The following is a 20126-nucleotide window of genomic DNA, read 5'->3' as shown; positions in this document are numbered from 1 at the left end:
AGATGTTTGTTTGGGCCAAACAGGCAACTGCTGCAGAGAGATTTGTCATTGGGCAAAGGTACGGCATTGTCATGGCATTTGCACAGATCTGTGTTTGGGCCAAAATCTCGCAAATTGACAAAGCCTTCTCCTGGAAGCTTTGTTAGCCATCTCAGGAAGCTATAAGACCGTTTGCGACCCTGTCAAATCATACGGATGTTGCCAAACCCTTTTCAGTTTTCAGAGAGTATGCGAATCTCAGCTAGTACCTCAGCGTTTCTGGGACTGCTCCTTCTTCCTTTTAGCAGTGTCGATGCCCGCCATGACCACTCACCGGCAAGTCATGATCTGGTTGTTCGTGGCTTGGACGCCTCCCGCGATTATCCAGGCTTCGACGCATTGAAAACACTCTTCATCTTTGGCGATTCGCTTTCCGATACTGGATTCTCTAGATCAGATGGCCCATTACCTTCTTCTGCAAATCCTCTTGGTCATCCAGCATTCCCTGGCGCAACGACTGCGTGGGGTGTCAATTGGGTGGGAGCGTTGGTCAAGAATTACAAGGTGAACTTGGTCGCCTGGAACTTTGCTAAATCAGGCGCAGTGGTTGACAAAGCTCTTGTCAAGACCTCACGGCCGGACTTCTCCGAGCAGCTCGCGGTGTTCAAGAAGGACTGCACCGGCGTCGGATCCAGTGTCGAGTGGGCCAAGAACGACACTCTGTTCCTGTCAATGTTTGGGCAAAATGATCTTACCGTCCAGCTGATTGAGGACTTTGACACGCTCACGAGTGCTCCTACTGTTCGTCAATTCGAGGAAAATGTGCTGGCCATGACAGTCAAAATCATGGATCAGTACATGTCCAATTGGCTTGACCTCTACAAACTTGGTGCACGTAACTTTGTTGCTATCACTCCCATCCAATTTGAAGCGATTCCCGATCAACTGGAGCGTATGCAAAAGTTGATTAATTTACATGGCAACTCCACTGGAGATGCCTTTCTGGCAACCCTGGGTCGCATTGCTGCAGATTTCAATGCGCAGCTCAAGAAGCGTACTGCTGCCTTCCAGGAGTCGTATCCAGGATCAACGGTCTTCTACGTTGACGCTGCTTCGGCCATGAGAGATGTCATTGCACATCCCGGTGTATATGGCTACAAAAAGACGGATACCTTCTGTCTCGCGTATCGACGCTTCTATTGGATGAACTACAAGCTCATTGGCCCCAATTATCCGGAGCCCCCAGCTGCACTGAAAAGTGCTTGCCAAGGATTGGGTGTGCCTGAAATTCTATGGCTTGATGATTGGCACCCGACGTCGCGATTTCATCTTCATTTGGCCGACAAGCTTCACGGTATCCTGTCGCTTTAAATCGTTCTGACAACAACAGGCTAGCTTTAAGAATGCAAGCTATCATGTCTGCCCTTCATCCTCGTTCTGTATATAGCATTGGTCGAAGTTGTGCCTGCCGTTTCTCGCTAAAGCACACGATCAAGAGGTGCTCATCAACGTGATCTCAATGTTCAGTCAAGGTGCAGACGAAATGAGCTTCAGACTGGCGGAATCGATCCTGCACGCCGTGCATGTACACTCACCCCCTGATCACCGTGTGCAGTCTTGTATACAGCCGGCACCTCGACCCATAGTTGGCCGTCCGGCGAAACGCGTGTCTCTGGTCTCGCCACCAATGCCCGATGCCTCTATGGGATGTACGCTTCAGTGCATCATGACTTGGCACAAGTACGTGCCGTTTAATCTGCTTTCGCTCAATTGCCAATCGCGACGTGAAGTGTTTTGCTCACAACGGCTGTTGAGCCGGAGAAGGTAATTTGAATGCTGGAAGGGGATGTCAAATTTGTGGCATTGTCAAGGAACTGATTCATGACAATCTCTGGCTGTTACTGGGAAGATCTGTTGTTAGCTGCCGATAAATGTGATGTAGAAGTACCTACTGGGCGGATAGCCAGTTCCCCAACATACCGACGGCGACTAAAGCCAGATGTAGGGGTAACTACTCAGCAGACAGCCAGTTCACCAACAGACTGATGGCGACTGAAGAAACTACGCCAGAGCACGATGGGATTCTCGACAGCCATGCGCATGGGTCTCCTTGAGTCTGAGGAGCTCAAACTGTAAAGGTGTCTGCTTGATTTGGAAGGAATACTGATTTGCCAGGTTACATGAACCACGGTTTCAGCATGATACACAGCCCTCTGCTACAACAGAATTTTTTACTTCACCTAACCTTGTGTGTTGTCACCCTGAACTTGGTCCAGCCTTTGCTTCTCCTGCTGCCCTTCCTGTTGACGCAGGCTGGCGAAGGCGAGAGGTGGCATCTGTTCAAATGGTCGCCTGCGATTTAGCCGACTTCCATTCTTCAACTTCATGTCAACACGTCCCATTGCAGAATTAGATTGTAAAGTACTGTTGATTCTCTCGAGGAGGTCTTGAACGAATATGATAGCTAGAGTACTCACCGTTGCGGGCTCTGACTCTGGAGGAGGAGCTGGCATCCAAGCCGACCTCAAGGTCATGACTGCCCACAATGTCTACGGCATGAGCGTCATCACTGCAGTCACTTCTCAGAATACGCTTGCAGTCGACGCAGTACAGCTTATGGATGCTGAGATGCTGGAGAAGCAGTTTCGCTCTGTCGTTTCTGATCTCGGTTGCGATGCTGTCAAAACGGGCATGCTTGGCGACCGTAAGAATGTTATCATGCTCGCCTCTTTGCTTCGGGAGTACAAGCTGAATAATCTCGTGGTCGATCCTGTCATGGTAGCAACGACTGGTGCTCGGCTACTATCTATGGATGCTGTTGAAGCATACATGAATTTACTCTTGCCCATCGCTCAAGTTGTCACTCCCAACCTCGAGGAGGCCAGATTGCTTCTTGCGGAAGCACGCGGTGTACCTTTCAAATCAGTGCCAGCAATCGACAGTGTTGAAGCAATGAGGCAAGCTGCAAAGGAATTGTCGCTGCTTGGGCCTAAGTACGTCCTCGTCAAAGGTGGTCATCTCCCACTGAACGAACATATGCATAAGCAGGACTCACCCAACCGCACTGGTGCTTTAGTCGCCGATGTGCTATACGGGGCCGATACGTTTCATGTAATGGTCAGTAAATGGTCGCCTTCTCGCAACACGCACGGGACAGGCTGCTCACTGGCCAGTGCTATTGCATGCCAATTGGCACAAGGGAAGGGCATGCCAGAGGCATGTCAAGAGGCAATAAGCTATGTCCACGGTGCTATACAGCACAGCTTCGATCTTGGCTCTGGTAGTGGACCGTTGAATCACATGTATCGAATGTCGCAGTTACCGTTCACGCCGTAAGCGAGTTTACTCATTGTTGTCGAGCTGACATCAGGGGCGCTTTCATCGACTTTCTCATCAAGCATCCAAAAGTTCAACCTGCGTGGACAGCCTAGTAAGCCATCCCTCCAATGTATCAAACTAATCGAAGTACTGAACACTCGTTCGTAAAAGGGCTTCAAGACGGTTCATTGCCACTCGATGCGTTCAAGAAGTTCCTGCGGCAAGATTATCTATACCTGGTTCAGTACGCGCGGCTGACCGCATTGGCGGCATACAAGTGTGACAGGCTGGAAGATATTGCAGGCTCAGCTCGTGTGATCCTTCACATCGAAGAGGAACTCAAATTACACGTCAGCTACTGTCAATCTTTCGGCATATCAAAAGCTGAGCTCGAGAATGGACAAGAATCGATAGCTTGCACAGTGTACACACGGTATATTGAAAGCATCGGAAATTCCAAGGATTGGCTCTCGTTGCAGGTAGCATTGGCTGCATGTCTTGTGGGTTATGGAGCTGTGGGCGAACGACTTGCAAAAAGTCCAAAGACGGACAGATCCTCTGTATACTGGGCATGGATTCAGAATTATGCAGCCGATGACTACACTCAAGCAGTGAAAACAGGAAGAGGTAACATTTGAGCGGACGTTGCGACATGAGTAAGCTAACGAGAAGCACTAAGTGAAAGACACGCGATGCAATGTTCCCCTAGCAAGGTTGAGGAGCTCGTCGAAATCTTCAGACGAGTGACAGAGTACGAAGCCAACTTCTGGACAAGCGCCATGGAGAGCGACAATCAGAACTGAGAGCCCTCTTGCGGTTGGGGTAGCTTCTTGTTGTTTGGACTGGCCATATCCCTATTGGGTTAGCTTACGACAACGAGAGGCAGCGACACACTTTCTCAATTCTTGAAGAATGGTTTCCATGGTGTACTTGCGGTTCCAATTTGCGAGACATCCTAGACGCGACACCAGCACCTTGCCGTTGCTTGGGTCTACACAAGGAAGGTTGATGCGCGACAGAAATTGCAAAGTCGGTGGCACATCCGGGTACTGCGGCCCGCAGGTGATCCGTAGTGAATAGATGCGATTCTCATGTACACTGTGAGCTGGTCCAAGGATGGTACCGTTCCAATCTGACATCATCATGTCTGCCTCATCGGCAAGACCGTAGGAGCAGGCGCCGTCTCCGCCCTTCTCGCCCTTCTCAAGCTCTTCCAGCAGCCTGAAGTTCCTCGGGATCTTTGCCGTTGCCATGGGTGTGCGCTGATGTCTGGTCCTTAAGCCTGCAAGTACTAGGCTACTAGCTGGTGGTGTTGAATCCTGAACTGCGCCAGAAGGAAGACGCGCGCGTGGAATCGACACGAGACACAAAACATCCTCCTCGCACGACCACAGCTTGGTGAGGTGGCCTGGACCTAGTCAGCAGGCTAGACGGAGAGCGATAGAGGGGCATTCAAGTGCGCATAGAGTCTGTGGGTCACAACTATCAGAAATGGACAACCGAGATGCAGCGCCCGTCACATCTATACCTCCCGTCAGTCTCATTCTCAATGAAACCATTTCGCTTGTCGCTAGTATGCGAAAACAGACACGCTGGTCTACTTCGAGCGTCGCTGCTATCTTAGGAGGAGCTATAGAAGCGAACATGGACGAGGAAGGCAGCTTAGCGACCAGATGGGGTCTACGTGGCAACAGAAGCACTGTCAGCGAGAATCCCTTACTTGCTGGCTTCTCTAAGCTACGACAAGACTTACTCAAGATCGAAGGTAACGTCTTTTGAGCGGCTTGGCGCATGGGCTAACCGTAGACATCAATGAGTACGACATGACTGCGCTCCTGCATCCGTTCCTGGCTGTTATACGCAGCTCGGCTGTTACTGGCTCCGTCACGTCTCTTGCGCTAAATTCTGTTAGCAAGTTCTTCAGCTATCGCATCATACACAACAGATCGAAGAATCTGCCGAGAGCGATGAAATTACTGAGTAGTGCAGTCACACATTGCCGCTTTGAAGCATCAGACAGTGGTCAGGACGAGATTGTTCTGCTTCGCATATTGATGCTCATGCAAGAGATGATGTCCGGCATCGGAGGAGACCTATTAGATGATGAGAGCGTATGCGAAATGGTGGAGACTGGTCTGAGCATGTGTTGCCAGATGCGGCTCAGTGAGATGCTTCGTCGCAGCGCTGAAATGACTATGCTCAAGATGGTACAGGTCATTTTCGTCCGACTGAAGCATATCCCTGTCAGTGAAGCAGACAGCGTCTGGGCACCGTCGCCTGAATCACAACCGGGCACCCCGAATGGCACATCTATGCGCTCTCCAACGAAGATGCAAAAGCCAACTGTGCCGCGCCAGAGTGCAGAGATGGCTGCGTCGGAAGAGAACAAAGCTTCCCAAACATCAGCACAAGAAGCGGATGCTGTCCTTGTGCCTTACGGCATTGTGACCGTGCGAGAGCTGCTTCGAGTCTTGATCTCGATTCTTGATCCAGCGGACCAGCGTTCGACAGATTCTATGCGTATCATGGCTTTGCGCATCATCGAAGTCGCCTTTGAAGTGGGCGGGAACGCGATATCCGAGAGGCCAGTATTGAGAAGGCTTGCTGTCGATGATCTCTGCAGGCATCTTTTCCAGCTGATCCGATCAGACAACCACATTGTGCTGCAGCATTCTTTGCGCGTCATTTCTACCTTGCTTCACACCATGCGCGTGTATCTCAAGCTACAGCAAGAGCTGTTCCTCAATTATGTCGTTGCTTGTCTAGTTCCTCGACCAGATGCACTCAAAGAAGCAGGTATTGATCCGTCAGTATACGAAGCACTACCAATTGCACCAAAGATCAAGCAATTGCAGTCTGGGCGCTCTACTCCTGTTCCTGTCAAAGAAAGACAAAAGATGGGTTTAGAAGGTGGTGGGCGCGGCGCAGATGCACGAGAGGTCATGATTGAGTGTATTGGAACGCTTGTGCGTATACCGACCTTCATGGTGGACCTCTTTGTCAACTATGACTGTGAGCAGAATTTGAGCGATCTTTGCGAGGATGTCGTTGGATTCCTTTGCCGCAACGCTTTCCCAGACACTGCCATCTGGAGTACCACCAATGTACCGCCCCTTTGTCTGGATGCTCTGCTCGGATACATCAGTCTCATCCACTCGAGGCTGGATCTGCGTGCCAGGCAGGTGAACCCCGATTTGCCGGATTCCACCAAACTATCCCAGTCACGTCAGCGCAAAGAGCTCGTCCTCAAGGCTTCCGCCAAATTCAATGAAAAGCCCAAACTTGGAGTTGCCTTTTTGCTGGAAAGTGACTTGATAGACAAGGATGATGCGACCAATTCACTTGCCCAGTTCCTCTTCGCATCGTCGCGAATTAATAAGGAGATTCTCGGCGACTACATATCCAGGCCTGACTCGATTGAATTGCTCCGTGCTTTCGTGCGGCTCTTCGATTACCGTGGCAAGCGTCTAGACGAGGCATTGCGGGCGCTGTTGCAGCGTTTCCGGTTGCCTGGAGAATCGCAGCAGATTGCCCGTATTGTTGAAGAGTTTGCTGCTGTCTATTTTGAGGTGAACAAGACAGTCGTGAAGAGCGCCGACGCTGCATACGTGCTTGCCTATGCCGTCATTATGCTGAATACAGACCAGCACAATGTTCAAGCGAGGAAATCACGCATGACCTCCGTCCAATTTGCAAGCAACCTTCGAGGCACCAATGATGGCGAGAATTTCCCGGCCGAATACCTTGACGCCATCTACAACGATATCAAGACCAATGAGATTATTCTCGCAGAGGAGCACGACACGAGTGCGAGTTTCGCATACGCTTGGAAGGAATTGATGGAAAAGGTTGATACTGCTGGACCTTTGATTGTCTGTGAGACAAATCAGTACGACAAAGCCATGTTTGAAGCAACCTGGCGCCCTCTCATCACGACGTTGACTTTCGTCTTCACCTCTGCCACGGACGATGCCGTGTTCTCTCGCCTCATAGGTGGGCTCAGTCAGTGCGCCAGTATCGCAGCCCGGTATGGGCTACATGATGCTATGGATCAAATTATTCATGCTCTGTCGCGTCTGACCTTGTTTACGTCAGGTAAGCTTCCGAGCACGCAGCGCAATCTTTGTGTTGATGTCGATGGGCAAAGCGTCACAGTCAGCGAGCTTGGCGTTGCCTTTGGTCGTGAATTCAAAGCTCAACTGGCAACCGTCATTCTTTTCCGCATCTGTGATGGCAACGAGCGCGTCATTAGAGATAGTTGGGAGGCACTATTTGACATCTTTGGCGCACTGCTGATCAACTCGCTCTTGCCACCGACGTTCTCGCAGCTTCATCGCTTCATGAAGATTTCGCCCATTCCGCTTCCGCCACCTCCAAAATCGTCGCGGCCCATGCAGCGGAATCAAGAGGCCAGTTTCTTCAACAGCTTTGCGTCCTACTTGTCAAGCTATGCGTCTGACGAACCACCGCCACCGACATCCGAGGAGCTGGAGAGCACCTTGTGCACATATGATTGCATCAAGTCCTGCCATCTGGACAAGTTTGCAGACAATTTGCTATCATTGTCCGTGCAAGAGTCTGAGCCTCTCGTCAAGTATCTGCTTCGTGCAGCTCAAGAACGGCCGAAGGCAGACAATGAGCCGAGTGACACGGCAACAGGCAATGTCGATTCGAAGCCTGTGTATCGCCCTAAGGTTTTGCTTTGCCTCGAAACGGCAACAGCCCTTGCCCTTCGAAATGACGAGAGTGTGGTGGCGTTCGGTGGTCTGGTCATCAATGTCCTATCTGCAATGCTATATCAAGCAGCCGTCAATCATTCCATCACGAATGAACGAATCCTCGCCTACCTCCTCAGGCTCCATCAGGCACAACTTACAATTGGCAAAGTCGAGGTTGATGGTTTCTTGGTTCAATTGAACGAGATGCCAGAAGCTCTCATCACCACGCATGCTGTGCACATCGCCTATGGTCTTCTCGAATGCCTGAAAGTCCCGCAGCATGGCGACCGACTATCACGAACTTCAGTATTCTTTGATGTGCTAGAAAAATGCCACCAAAACACGAACGCCGCTTCGCTCCTCTTTGAAATTGCTAGGCTGCTGTCAGCAGAAGTCACGTCGGAGACGTTTGAGCCTCTTGTCGCGCTGCTCGGTAATTTTGCTGATGCCGGTGCGGTCGGTCAAGCAGATGAACGCCCGTCCGAAGTGGTTCGGACCGCATCGACGTCGAAGCGCGCTTCTCAACCCGCTGCCCGGCCAACAAAGCCTACGAGGGTCCACAAGGTCGAGGTGGAACGTGCCTGCAAAGCCATCGAGCTTGTGTATCAATTTCGTCTTGATCTCCCGGTTCTCCTGGAAAGCGATCGAGCGAGGTCTCGAGATCACTTGTGGCGTATAATGCTGGGCGCTCTGCAGAGTCAATGTCTCAACCCCTGTCGCGAGGTCAAGCAAGCTGCCTTCACGTACCTACAGCGCACGCTCCTTCAGCTCGATCTGAGTGGACCGACCGCACCAACGTCTGGAGTCGTTTTTGACGAGCTCCTCGTCGGTCTCAACGACAAGCTTGGTCGGATTCCGGCCGGCAGTCTTCGTCCAAAAGTTCTTGAGGAAGGCAGAGTACAGGCATCTTCGCTCATGTGCAAGGTTTGGCTTCAACATTTGAGTGCGTTGCAGCAGAGACCGGCGTTTGATGAGCAATGGCTATTGGTGTTGAAGAATCTCGCTCAATTGATGCAGTCTGCAGGCGGTACATATTTTGGCGAAGCTGTTTCAGAGTCACTGAAGAACGTTCTGCTGGTGATGGCCTCTACGGAGATTCTTGTTCCTGGTTCAGCACTACACATGCGCACGCAAGCAGAACTTGATGCTGCTGGTTCGGACATGCTGCAAGCACTCTTGAAAGGTAGCCGTCCAAGCACAGCCGCCTCGGCACAGGAACAGCCTCTTGAAGCGCCTTTGCAACCGTCAGAGAACAGAGCACCATCGGACGAGGGACGAGCACATGCGCAAGCTGTGTGATAACGGCACATGTCCTGGCAACACAGCGGCGGCCGATCTTCACGCGATCAACTCGTTGATATTGTATATCTGCCGCTCTGCTTGAAACAATATCACCAGAAATGAATACATGTTGCAGCAAGTTGCGACGCCCTGGAAAGCAATTTTGCCTTCATGGGATACTCCAATTGATGCCTTCTGATCTCTGCGCGCCTGGAGGGCTGGAGGATCATTTATATGTGTTCAAGGGAGAAAATATGGCAGAGCTACGTCGAGGGTGTTTGCAGGTAGGTGATACAGCGGCCTTGCCCCTCCAAACATCTACTGCCGCTTTCATGCGCTGACTACAATATCTACACGAGCGCAAATCTGATGGCCTTCCAGTACAGGGCTTGCTGCTTATTTCGCCACCAATGCGCGACCAGCTGGCTGGATGTATGCTCCAGTGCGTCTCTGCTTGGCGCAAGTACGTGCTGCGTATCGTGTATTGACGAAGAAGGACCTTTGATCCATACAGAATTCCATTATGTCTTGAGATTCATCAATCACGCTTGAATGGCCAATTCTTGATCCTTACAAATTGAAATATGGAAATATGTCACCCCATGCATAAGCCTTCTTTTGAATCTCGAGAGAGTACAGACATTGCAGGTCGTCAACCACGATATCGAGGTCAAATAGTAGCCCACAGTTATTGGATCGGTGAAGACGATCTGGAGGCAGAAAGGAAATGGTCATTTTTATGAAGGATGTAGACTGGCTGAATAAGTCACCCCTCTAGCTTTGCCTTCACTTAGCTTGAATATATCATAGAATTAGCTGCTGCTGAATGTGACACGATTCAATCGCTTCTGTTTCAAGCCAAGTGCAGACGAGGCTCAATACAATGCTGAAGACAATTGTGACAGCCTAGCCTTGGCCGCATTGTAAAATCTATATATTGTGGTGATCTCCGAGAAGAAGAAGCATCACCACTACCACCACATCCAGTCGACCAAGGAGCTCGACTTGGACTCGCAGCAATTCCGCAAGCTGCAGCGTAGCTGGGGCCCAAGGTGGCTGCCTTCTTCGCTGCGTATCGACATCCAGATACGGGGCAGGAGTGGGCGGTCGCCAAGGTGGTCACAACTACGTTCAGAACGGGCTTCAGCCTGTTCTGTGCTTGGCTGGACAGGAAGTCAGTAACTTACCACAGTCTACCACAGCTCCTATGGTAAGTTACTGACTTCCTGTCCAGCCAAGCACAGAACAGGCTGAAGCCCGTTCTGAACGTAGTTGTGACCACCTTGGCGACCACCCACTCCTGACCCGTATCTGAATATCGATACAAAGCGAAGAAGGCAGCCGCCTTGGCGCCACAACTACGCTGCAGCTGGCGGAATCGCTGCGACTCCAGGTCGAGCTCCTCCTGCTGCTGCTGTGACTGCTCCTGGCCTTGCTTTGGCTCTGACTCTGGCTCTCGGTTTGCCAGCAGCTCCCCAACTACGCTGAGCTAGTCCAGCAGCCTGTCCAGTCTCTCCTTGGCCCCCTGGAGTTCCTCCTTGACCTCCTTGATGGCCCCCTCTGTTGATCGTGCCCCCATACACACTGACATACACCCAATGGGACTTCTGCAATCACAGGAGGAGGCCATCGAAGAGCTCAAATTGGCACTTCTGGAGGTCCAAGATGCCCTGGTCCAGATGTCTGCCAACGCTGTCAGGCTAAAGTTGCTGCTGAAGCAAGCGCTGAAGCGACAGCGGCAAGAGAAGTTGCGTCAAGAGAAGCAATAACAAGAGCAGCACCATCATCGTCACGAGCACCATCATTACTATCACATTGCCCAGCGCTGCTGTTCTGTGGCTGCTGCGACCTCAAGTCAAGCCCTTGCTGCTGGTCCTGGTGACAGTAATGGTGCTGGTGTTCTTGTTGCTGCTCTTCTTGTTGCTGCTGCTGAAGGCGCATCTTCTCTTGTCGCTGCTGCTTCAGCGTTTGCGCCAGCAGCATCTCTAGCCTGACAGTATTTTCAGACAGCTGCATCAGCTCATCCTGGGTCTGGAGCAGTCGCTCTTTGAGCTCCTGAATGGTTTCCCCCTGTGAATGCTGATGCTGCTGCTGATGGCTCTCGATTGCACTCAACCGCTCGAGAATGGACTCAATAGACCCTGCTTTCGATGGCATTTGATCGGATGTGGGTGTGTGTGAGAGTGTGAGTGTGAGTGTGAGTGAGAGTGTGAGTGTGTAGTATGAGGGTCAGGAGGTATTGGGTCAGTCGACTGTGTACGTAGCATTCGAGGAGCAGCACACTCAGCAACGACCGACAGAGACGAGCTCGGACTTTCAGCGCAAGAGCAGACTGTCGATACTACGTAGCTGCGTGTAGTTGGAGAGCTGCGCACGATGAATGTCCCTCCCCCCTGGAATTTTGCTACATGTCACCGTCCTTCTTGTGTAACCTGATCTTGGCCATCGCCATACAGTATTCCCCTGTGTTCAAGGCCCATGAGGGAAATCCTCACAAGGCTGTATTCCTCACTTCGCTCACTCTGTCCGCCCAGCGCTGCGTCGCTGCACAACTCGCCATGTCTATTCAGCTCGCGATAGACACACGCAGCTGATACAAAAGATTGTCCGGACAGAGCCACAGGGAAAATTTGTGGGCCTTTGTCTCGAAAGACCATTGCCGTGTCAAGGAATTCATGGAACACGCTAATTTCCGTCAAGACCAGAGAAACGGGCTGCTGGATGAGGCCGCTGGACAGACTGAGGCAGTTAGGTGACATACGCACCAGGTTGTGAACTCATGTGCTGTAGCTGCCGACGCCCTGAGTAGCGCTTCAGAGTTGATGGCGATGGGTGGATCTGTCCAGAGAATACAGCCACGCTGCCACGGGTGTCACTTTGACGCAACACCACAACCAGAAATTGAGGAGAGACTACAAAATCCATCACTTGGCCATCTGATACCATACCGCTCAAAAGATAGATAGATGCCTGGAAGTGGGTTTCCCTTCATCGTCAAGGGCGCATAGTGCGCTTTTGCATGTTCAGCTGGCGCATCAATGAAGCAAGATGCGACATAGTCAGCGCGTCTCCTCAATATGTGCGAGCTTGGAGCAAATATGTAGAGCAAGATCCTGCTTACAGAGACGCTTGGGTGAGTCCTCACAAGCTACAGACACCCGAAAAGCTTTACCTGACCGTCATCCACTGGCGTCTGCACGATGAGCCGACGGTTCCAAAGCTATCCACACACGACGCAGAGTACGTCTACAGCCTTCCACAGCTGCTGGAAATGCACTTGAAGCTACGTGGTCTCAAGCGCCTCTCAAGGGCGAGGGTAAAGTTCTTTCCTCCTGGATGATTTATTTGCTGACTGTAGTTCTAGCTCATCAACGAGTTTTGCACGACTAAACCGACTTTTGATGAGGCATCTCTTTCTATTGGACATGTCACTAGTGCGCTAGAAGCCCAAGTACAACGCGCAGTCGGCATCATTCATCCAGAGCACGAGATGCAACTGGACGACGAATTCACGCTCTGGATGGATGGCGCCAAGTGCGCATTGGATTGTAGCTTGTAGCGCACTGGTCACATATCCAACACAGAGGGAAGCCTCATCAAAAGTCCTGAACTGGCTGTTTGTGGTGTGGAAATACCTACTTGCTAATGATCAGCAGCTGACGACAGAACTTCCAAATAGCTTGTGATCAGAACATACATAGCCTACCCCAGCCTTGGACACATCGGAAGCTGATATGCTTTGCTTGTTGGCTCAAGTAGCTGTTCGTGTATTCACAAATCGGCTGTTTACCTGGAGGATATCTCTGGATCACAATGATCAGCAGCTAACAACAGAATTTTCTAATAGCAGCAATCGGTCATAGCAAACCATTTCCGCACAAAACTTTGTAATACTTTAGAAGCAGCTGATAGTAGCATGTTCAAGAAGTGGCCGACTTGCTTCACACCTCGCGCAAAGTCAGCAACACCGTCGCGATGGATACTAAGAGGTTCAGTAAAATCTCAGAGCATTGAGATGTTGGGTTGGGTGATGGAGGAGGTCGGAAACGGCGGGGACCGGGAATTCAAAAATGCTTCTCACGGTCAAGCGTGGGGAAGTGGTATTAACTCCACAGAGCATAGAGCTCGTCAGTCATGGGACACCCGGTTGATAAAAATCCCGAGCTTGTGAAATTCCGCCCTGTAAAATATTTAAAACCCGCGGTGATCTCTGAGAAAAAGAAGGAGCATCACCACCACCACTACCACCACTACCACAACCAGTCGACAAAGGAGCTTGACAAAGGAGCTCGACTTGGGCTCGCAGCAGCCATGCAAGCAACATCGCAGCTGATGCGCCAAGGCGACTGCCCTTTTACAAGCTTCCGACACTCAGATACGGGGCGATAGTGGGTGGTCACCAAGGCTGCCACCACTGTCTTCAGAATGGCCTTCAGCCTCTTCTGCATCTGGCTTAATATCTATCACAGCTAACGATAGAGTCTCCAAGCAAGAATGCTGCAAGGATCGAAAATTGGCCATATCGACGAGCTAGTCTACAACTCTTAATCCTTGCCGATTCATTGCTGAAGACTCTATTGTTAGCTGTGGTAGACTGTGATAAATTAGCCACTTCCTCTCCAGCCAGCTGCAGAACATATTGAATCCTGTTCTGCACACAGTGGTAGCAGCCTTGGCGACTACCCACTCCCGACCCGTATCTGGGTTCCTGTAGCTTGCAAAGAGGGCAGCCGCCGTGGCGCCCCAACTGTGCTGCTGCTGTGGCAGCTGGGACTCTAGGTCAAGCCCTTGTTGCTGCTGCTGCTGTGATTGCTGCTGGTCGTGGTAATGATAGTAATGGTGGTGGTGCTCTTGTTGCTGCTGCTTTTGTTGCTGCTGCTGCTGCTGCTCTTTTTCTTTCTGCTGCTCAAGGCGCATCTTCTCTTGTCGCTGCTGCTTCAGCGTTTGCGCCAGCAGTATCTCTAGCCTGCCGGCATTGGCAGACATCTGAACCATGGCGTCTTGGACCTGCAGAAGTCCCACACTGAGCCCTTCAAGGGCCTCCTTTTGTGATTGATGCTCCTCCTGCTGCTACTGCTGCTGGTGCTCAATAAAGCCCAGGCGCTCGACAATGGACTCAATAGACCCTGCTTTCGATGGCATTTGATCGGGTATGGGTGAGTGTGAGAGTGTGAGTGTGTGTGTGTGTGTGTGTGTGTGTGTGTTGAATGAGGGTCAGGAGGTGTTGGGTCAGTCGACTCTGTACGTAGCATTCGAGGAGCAGCACACTCAGCAACGACCGACAGAGACGACGTGTGTGCATCCAGCGCAGGAGCAGACTGTCGATACTACGTAGCTGCGTGTAGTTGGAGAGCTGCGCACAATGAATGTCCCTCTGCCCCTGGTCTTTGTTCCGTGTAACCGTCCTTCTTGTGTAACCTGATCTTAGCCATCGCCATGCAGTATTCCCGTGTGCACAAGGCCCCTGAAGCAACACCTCGTAAGGCTGCATTCTCGCGTCACTGACTCTGTCTGCCCGGCGCTGCATCGCTGCACATCTCGCCATGCCAATTCGCCAAAATCACCGTACCTGAATAACCACATGAACGGCGCCATGCAGTCAGCACTGCCATTGTGAGGCTTATCATTGCGAAGCATCATGGTACTAGCATACTGCCATCATTGATCGACCACCTTAGTCGTCACCCATGGCGACCGAATACCTGGTGAATCAATGTGTCCTCCTCAGACATGCCAATGTCAATAGCGAAATGAAGCACTGCCAAATTGAGAGAGCATGAGGAATCTCTTGCATGCGCAAGCAGGTGTCACTCGTACACTGGTCCGTGCAGAGTACAACAAAGAAGCGAAAGGATCAGCACAGGACGTTGACAGGGATGTCAAAGACCGCTTGGCAAGCTACTAGCTTGCATGATGGACGAGCAACCATACTCAGACAGAGCTATCAGAGGACAATCGATGAGACAGACTGTACCAAGAATTGCAGAAGCCAGTCAATCGAGCAGCAGTTGCCGCACAGCATCTGTCAAACGTGCTCGAGGCAAGACATCGTCTTCGCTCGTTCAAACGACATATGCCGAACCAAATGCATGCGCTCCGTCAAGTATATCGAAGCATCTCACTCGCCGTCACCTGATACGGTGTTGCAAATGGGCACACGGACGCAAACTTGGGCACGCCGTCTGTCTGATCAGCGTATGAGCTCGTGATAGACACAAGCAGCTAGCACGAAAGAGTAACTGGACAGAGTCACACGGACAGAGCCACACGGGGCCCTTCCTAGGCTTTTGTCTCCCTAGGCCTTTGTCTCATAGAACCATAGCCGCGTCAGGGATTCATCGAACACGCTAACTTTCGTCAAGCCCATAGATATGGGCCGCTGGACGAGGCCGCTGAAAAGACGGAGGCAGCCGCTTGAAACACGCACCAGTGGACTCATGTGCTGTAACAGCCGACGCCCTGAGCAGCGCTTCAGAGTTGAAGGCGATGGGTGGATCTGTCCAGAGAATTTCAGCCACGCTGCAACGGGTGTCACCTTGACGCAACACCACAACCAGAAATTGAGGAGAGAGTACAAAATCCATCACTCGGCCATCAGACACCATGCCAAACTAAAAAGGTAGATGCCTGGAAGTGCGTTTTCCTTAAAGAAAGTGTGTCTCATATCGAACGCCGACTATGTCGCATCTTGCTTTCACGACGCGCCTGCTGTACATGCGAAAGCGCACAAAGCGCATATGACGAAGCTCCTGCCTGCTTTGGCGTGGTCTCCTCAATATGTGCGAGCTTGGAGCAAGTTTGTCGAGGAGGATCCTGCTTATAGAGACGCTTGGGTGAGTCCTCACAAGCTACAGGCGCCCGAAAAGCTTCACCTATCGCTCATTGACTGGCATCTGCACAAGGAGCCGACGCTTCCAAAGCTATCCATACACGACACGCAGTATGTCTTTAGCCTTACGCAACTGCTGGAGGTGCACTTGAAGCTATGTGGTCTCGAGCGCGACTCAAGGGCGAGGGTAATGTTCTATTTTTCTTATTTGATGCGGACATCCGCTGACTGCAGCTCGTCAATGAGTTCTACTCGGCTGCTCCGACTTTTGATGAGTCGTCTCTCACTGTCAAACATCTGATCTCGCTGCTAAAAGCGAGTGAGCGCCGTGTCATTGGCGTAATCCACCCAGAGCACGATATGCGGCTTTGGAACGAGTTCACGCTCGTAGATTTATGGTCAGCATGGCGACTCGAGCACACCTCGGAGTCATTTTCAGACGCATCGGAGTGGGCCTTCAGATTCTTCGAGGGACTATGTAACTTTCCCGCTCTGATTCGCTCGTGCTAATACACGCAGCTTACTTAAAAAGACCTTACTACGAACTTCGGCATCGAGCAGTTGGCTGGTCGGCGACAGGCATGCCACCAAACTCGGTGCCAATGTGTGACGATTCAGTCAATTATACGTTGCAGTACGTGACTGCCTGGCACAAGTACGTGTTGCTTTGTCCCGCTTTCGCTCAACTGCCAATTTCGACTGATCAATTGCCTTTTGAGCAGTTGTTCTTCAGCACTGTGCATCTGCGGAGGAAGGATTCTTCGGGTCAGATTGAGTGTTCGCGACCTGTCGCGCACTGCAGCTTCCACATCTCACGGGTCTTCCACGAATACATCTTTCCTAGATCAAGGCAATACCATGTGGATGTATTTGATCGTGCAGAGGTACCGGCCCTGTTCTCAAATATCACAATGACTAATTTTAGCGCATCAATGCATTGTGGCAAGCTCGACCTGAGATTGATGAGTCCTGTCTGACGGTGAGAGACCTTATATCTGCATGCAGCGGACTTTTATCGCAGCGAATCCTTGCGATCATGCATCCAACGCAGTTGCTGTGCTTTCCGTCAGCTTTGAAGCTTCGAGATTTGTGGAATGCATGTCACGCTGGGTCGGGAAGTGATGCAAGTTCCGAACCAACACCGATGTGTACGCCCCGACTACGCTTTGTTCTAGGCTCAGAAATGGGTAATACACTTTCTTGACAGCATGCCTTGCTGACTGTCCCAGACTTGATAAATTTTGAAAAGGTTACGATTGAATCTGTGGATTCTATGACGATGGGAAGCGGTCAGCTGAATCACCTCGCCACTCCATCTTATCCGGCCTTGTCCACCACTTCGAAGAGATTGCTTGCTATGAAGGAGCCGCCTGTGCAGATGCGACGGCGCATTGTGCATTGACGAATAAGGGTTCAAGGTTGTTCAAGCAGAGCTCCGTACTTCCATAGTCCAAGCAATCAAATCTATGAGATCAACTCTTAATCCTTGCGACACATCAGACAGGGAACCGCATGCATGATATTTCTCGGATCTGGAGTGATTGCAGTTGTATCTACGTAAAGAAGTCCGCTAGCTATTTACTGATTCTGTTCTTAGCTGCTGATAATTGAAACAAAAAGGTGCGTAATTGGCATACAGCCAGGTGCAAAACAGCTGAAACTCAATTTGGTAAATCAGCTTCTTAACACTGACAATGAGGGCGTTCCGCACTGTGGACGCGAAGTCGCACAAATAGTTGCTGTATTAGCTGCTAGTGCTTCTTCAGCAGCAGCAGCAGCAGCAGCTACGACTATTTACGGGATCTCACAACCCTACCACGGCGCAGGACGCCTTCATTGCCAGTGCAATACAGCTAGTGCAGCAAATCGCACTCGATATTCTTTGCAACTGGCTTTCTGCCAAGTAGGCCCCTCTTGTCACATTCATCAGGAGCTAACGACAGACCTTCCAAGTAGCAGCCAGAAATCGTAGTAGATCGATTCCTATACAATGCCACGAATCAGACGTTTCAGTAGCAGCTGATTATAGCGTGTTCAAGCAGTAGCCGAGTCGCATTACCACCCGCTCAAAGCCAGCAACGCGTTTGCGATGTACATCAAGAGGTACAGCGAGACTTCAGAGCATTTAGATAGTGGTTGGTCGGGGTAGAGAGGGCGCAGACGGATCCCTTCTCACGGTCCAGCGTGGAATAGACAAAATTCGTCAGGCGTGGGATCCCGCGACTGCTTTCGTTTGCATTCGGGGATCGGAGCACTCCAATCCGGGCCTATCACAAGTGCAAGTCTGCAAACAAGAGCTGCCAGGGAGCATGACTCATAAGCTCTCTTGCCGGTTCTATCTGGGAACCGTACCCTATATTTGTTATTTGTTCGGAGACGGCAAAAGATCTCTTGTGATGCTGACGGCTATGGCTTATGGTCGACCTGCTTGACTGTTTACTGCAAACCTCCTGCCAAGCTTGATATGTCCGGACCTTTGCGGCTGTGGCAGCTTAAGTAGCAAGCACTATGCACAGGCGACTGCTGCTGAGAGGTTGATCATCGGGGCAAAGGCACGACACTGTCACGGCAGCTCCACAGTATCTGTGTTTGCGCCAAAATCTCGCAAATTGACAAAGCCTTCTCCTGGAGGCTTTGTTGGCCATCCAAGGAAGCTATGAGACCGCTTGCGACCCTGTCAAATCATACGGATGTTGTCAAACCCTTTTCAGTTTTCAGAGAGTATGCAAATCTCAGCTAGTACCTCAGCATTCCTGGGGCTGCTCCTTCTTCCTTTTGGCAGTGTCGATGCCCGCCATGGACACTCACCGGCAAGTCATGATCTGGTGCGTCGTGGCTTGGACGCCTCCCGCGATTATCCAGGCTTTGATGCATTGAAAACACTCTTCATCTTTGGCGATTCGCTTTCCGATACTGGATTCTCTAGATCAGATGGCCCATTACCTTCTTCTGAAAGTCCTCTTGGTCATCCAGCATTCCCTGGCGCAACGACTGCGTGGGGTGTCAATTGGGTGGGAGCGTTGGTCAAGAATTACAAGGTGAACCTGGTCGCCTGGAACTTTGCTAAAGCGGGCGCAGTGGTTGACAAAGCTCTTTCCAGGGTCCCACGGCCGGACTTCTCCGAGCAGCTCGCGGTAGTCAAGAAGGACTGCACCGGCGTCGGATCCAGTGTCGAGTGGGCCAAGAACGACACTCTGTTCCTGTCAATGTTTGGGCAAAATGATCTTACCGTCCAGCTTATTGAGGGCTTTGACACGCTCACGAGTGCTCCTACTGTCCTTCAATTCGAGGAAAATGTACTGGCCATGACAGTCAAAATCATGGATCAATACATGTCCAATTGGCTCGACCTCTACAAACTTGGTACACGTAATTTTGTTGCTATCACTCCCATCCAATTTGAGGCGATTCCCGATCAATTGGAGCGTGTGCAAAAATTGACTAATCTACATGGCAACTCCACTGGAGATGCTTTTCTGGCAACCCTGGGTCGGATTGCTGCAGATTTCAATGCGCAGCTCAAGAAGCGTACTACTGCCTTCCAGGAGTCTTATCCAGGATCAACGGTCTTCTACGTTGACGCTGCTTCGGCCATGAGAGACGTCATTGCACATCCCGATGTATATGGCTACAAAAAGACGGACACCTTCTGTCTCGCGTATCGACGCTTCTGTTGGATGAACTACAAGCTGATCGGCCCCAATTTTCCGGAGCCTCCAGCTGCACTGAAAGCTACATGCCATGGATTGGGTGTGCCTGAAATTCTATGGCTTGATGATTGGCACCCGACGTCGCGATTCCATCTTCATTTGGCCGACAAGCTTCACGGTATCCTGTCGCTTTAAACCGTTCTGACAACAACAGGCTAGCTTTATATATGCAAGCTATCATGTCTGCCCTTCATCCTCGTTCTGTGTATATCATTGGTTGAAGTTGGGCCTGCCGTCTCTCGTTAAAGTACACGATCGAGAGGTGCTCATCAATGTGATCTTACTGTTCAA

General features: G+C 51.1%; 9 protein-coding genes across 9 annotated transcripts; 7 read left to right on the top strand and 2 right to left on the bottom strand.

The window, feature by feature from the left end:
* Positions 1-228: 228 nt before the first annotated feature.
* Positions 229-1350, top strand: BCR37DRAFT_387812 (uncharacterized protein; the record flags this gene model as incomplete). Its single annotated transcript, XM_040870563.1, has 1 exon — positions 229-1350. The coding sequence occupies one exon, from the start codon at positions 229-231 to the stop codon at positions 1348-1350; it is 1122 nt and encodes a 373-aa protein (XP_040724951.1).
* Positions 1351-2436: 1086 nt separating this feature from the next.
* BCR37DRAFT_348045 (thiamine biosynthesis protein (Thi-4)) lies at positions 2437-4100 on the top strand (the record flags this gene model as incomplete). The annotated part of the gene is made up of 4 exons (XM_040867815.1): positions 2437-3311; positions 3350-3409; positions 3446-3924; positions 3970-4100. 4 exons carry the CDS (start codon positions 2437-2439, stop codon positions 4098-4100), a joined length of 1545 nt encoding a protein of 514 aa, XP_040724950.1.
* BCR37DRAFT_380466 (ubiquitin-conjugating enzyme/RWD-like protein) lies at positions 3867-4616 on the bottom strand. The gene has a single exon (XM_040869499.1). The coding sequence runs from the start codon at positions 4548-4550 to the stop codon at positions 4152-4154; it is 399 nt and encodes a 132-aa protein (XP_040724949.1). The 5' UTR covers positions 4551-4616; the 3' UTR covers positions 3867-4151.
* Positions 4617-4636: 20 nt separating this feature from the next.
* Positions 4637-9791, top strand: BCR37DRAFT_48410 (uncharacterized protein). Its single transcript, XM_040872337.1, has 2 exons — positions 4637-5062; positions 5104-9791. The coding sequence occupies exons 1-2, from the start codon at positions 4789-4791 to the stop codon at positions 9312-9314; spliced, it is 4485 nt and encodes a 1494-aa protein (XP_040724948.1). The 5' UTR covers positions 4637-4788; the 3' UTR covers positions 9315-9791.
* Positions 9792-10694: 903 nt separating this feature from the next.
* BCR37DRAFT_380464 (uncharacterized protein) lies at positions 10695-11074 on the top strand. The gene has a single exon (XM_040869498.1). The coding sequence runs from the start codon at positions 10847-10849 to the stop codon at positions 11063-11065; it is 219 nt and encodes a 72-aa protein (XP_040724947.1). The 5' UTR covers positions 10695-10846; the 3' UTR covers positions 11066-11074.
* A 1188-nt stretch (positions 11075-12262) lies between these two features.
* Positions 12263-13348, top strand: BCR37DRAFT_414006 (uncharacterized protein; the record flags this gene model as incomplete). Its single annotated transcript, XM_040872256.1, has 4 exons — positions 12263-12303; positions 12324-12429; positions 12451-12612; positions 12661-13348. The coding sequence occupies 4 exons, from the start codon at positions 12263-12265 to the stop codon at positions 12853-12855; spliced, it is 504 nt and encodes a 167-aa protein (XP_040724946.1). The 3' UTR covers positions 12856-13348.
* A 158-nt stretch (positions 13349-13506) lies between these two features.
* Positions 13507-14689, bottom strand: BCR37DRAFT_47726 (uncharacterized protein). The gene is made up of 2 exons (XM_040872332.1): positions 13968-14689; positions 13507-13675 (listed from the first exon to the last, which is right to left on the bottom strand). The coding sequence occupies exons 1-2, from the start codon at positions 14289-14291 to the stop codon at positions 13547-13549; spliced, it is 453 nt and encodes a 150-aa protein (XP_040724945.1). The 5' UTR covers positions 14292-14689; the 3' UTR covers positions 13507-13546.
* Positions 14690-15843: 1154 nt separating this feature from the next.
* Positions 15844-17624, top strand: BCR37DRAFT_380459 (uncharacterized protein). Its single transcript, XM_040869497.1, has 5 exons — positions 15844-16312; positions 16360-16603; positions 16645-17009; positions 17051-17312; positions 17355-17624. Exons 1-5 carry the CDS (start codon positions 15920-15922, stop codon positions 17525-17527), a joined length of 1437 nt encoding a protein of 478 aa, XP_040724944.1. The 5' UTR covers positions 15844-15919; the 3' UTR covers positions 17528-17624.
* Positions 17625-18848: 1224 nt separating this feature from the next.
* Positions 18849-19970, top strand: BCR37DRAFT_387806 (uncharacterized protein; the record flags this gene model as incomplete). Its single annotated transcript, XM_040870562.1, has 1 exon — positions 18849-19970. One exon carries the CDS (start codon positions 18849-18851, stop codon positions 19968-19970), a length of 1122 nt encoding a protein of 373 aa, XP_040724943.1.
* Between the last annotated feature and the right edge of the window lie 156 nt (positions 19971-20126).

The sequence above is a fragment of the Protomyces lactucae-debilis genome, assembly GCF_002105105.1.
Source record: "Protomyces lactucae-debilis strain 12-1054 chromosome Unknown BCR37scaffold_11, whole genome shotgun sequence".
Classification (NCBI taxonomy): domain Eukaryota; kingdom Fungi; phylum Ascomycota; class Taphrinomycetes; order Taphrinales; family Protomycetaceae; genus Protomyces; species Protomyces lactucae-debilis.
The sequence above is the reverse complement of the archived record's forward strand: the minus strand, read 5'-3'. Positions and strand labels throughout refer to the sequence as shown.

Bases quoted from the DNA above. Each gene is read 5' to 3' on its own strand.
- BCR37DRAFT_380466 (XM_040869499.1), bottom strand. From the start codon at position 4,550: ATGGCAACGGCAAAGATCCCGAGGAACTTCAGGCTGCTGGAAGAGCTT.
- BCR37DRAFT_48410 (XM_040872337.1), top strand. From the start codon at position 4,789: ATGGACAACCGAGATGCAGCGCCCGTCACATCTATACCTCCCGTCAGT. The intron at 5,063-5,103 runs GTAACGTCTTTT...GGCTAACCGTAG, and splicing joins AGACTTACTCAAGATCGAAG to ACATCAATGAGTACGACATG.
- BCR37DRAFT_380464 (XM_040869498.1), top strand. From the start codon at position 10,847: ATGGCCCCCTCTGTTGATCGTGCCCCCATACACACTGACATACACCCA.
- BCR37DRAFT_47726 (XM_040872332.1), bottom strand. From the start codon at position 14,291: ATGGTTCAGATGTCTGCCAATGCCGGCAGGCTAGAGATACTGCTGGCG. The intron at 13,676-13,967 runs GCTGCTACCACT...CACTATCGCCCC, and splicing joins GGGAGTGGGTAGTCGCCAAG to GTATCTGAGTGTCGGAAGCT.
- BCR37DRAFT_380459 (XM_040869497.1), top strand. From the start codon at position 15,920: ATGCCTGGAAGTGCGTTTTCCTTAAAGAAAGTGTGTCTCATATCGAAC. The intron at 16,313-16,359 runs GTAATGTTCTAT...CGCTGACTGCAG, and splicing joins AGCGCGACTCAAGGGCGAGG to CTCGTCAATGAGTTCTACTC. The intron at 16,604-16,644 runs GTAACTTTCCCG...TAATACACGCAG, and splicing joins CAGATTCTTCGAGGGACTAT to CTTACTTAAAAAGACCTTAC.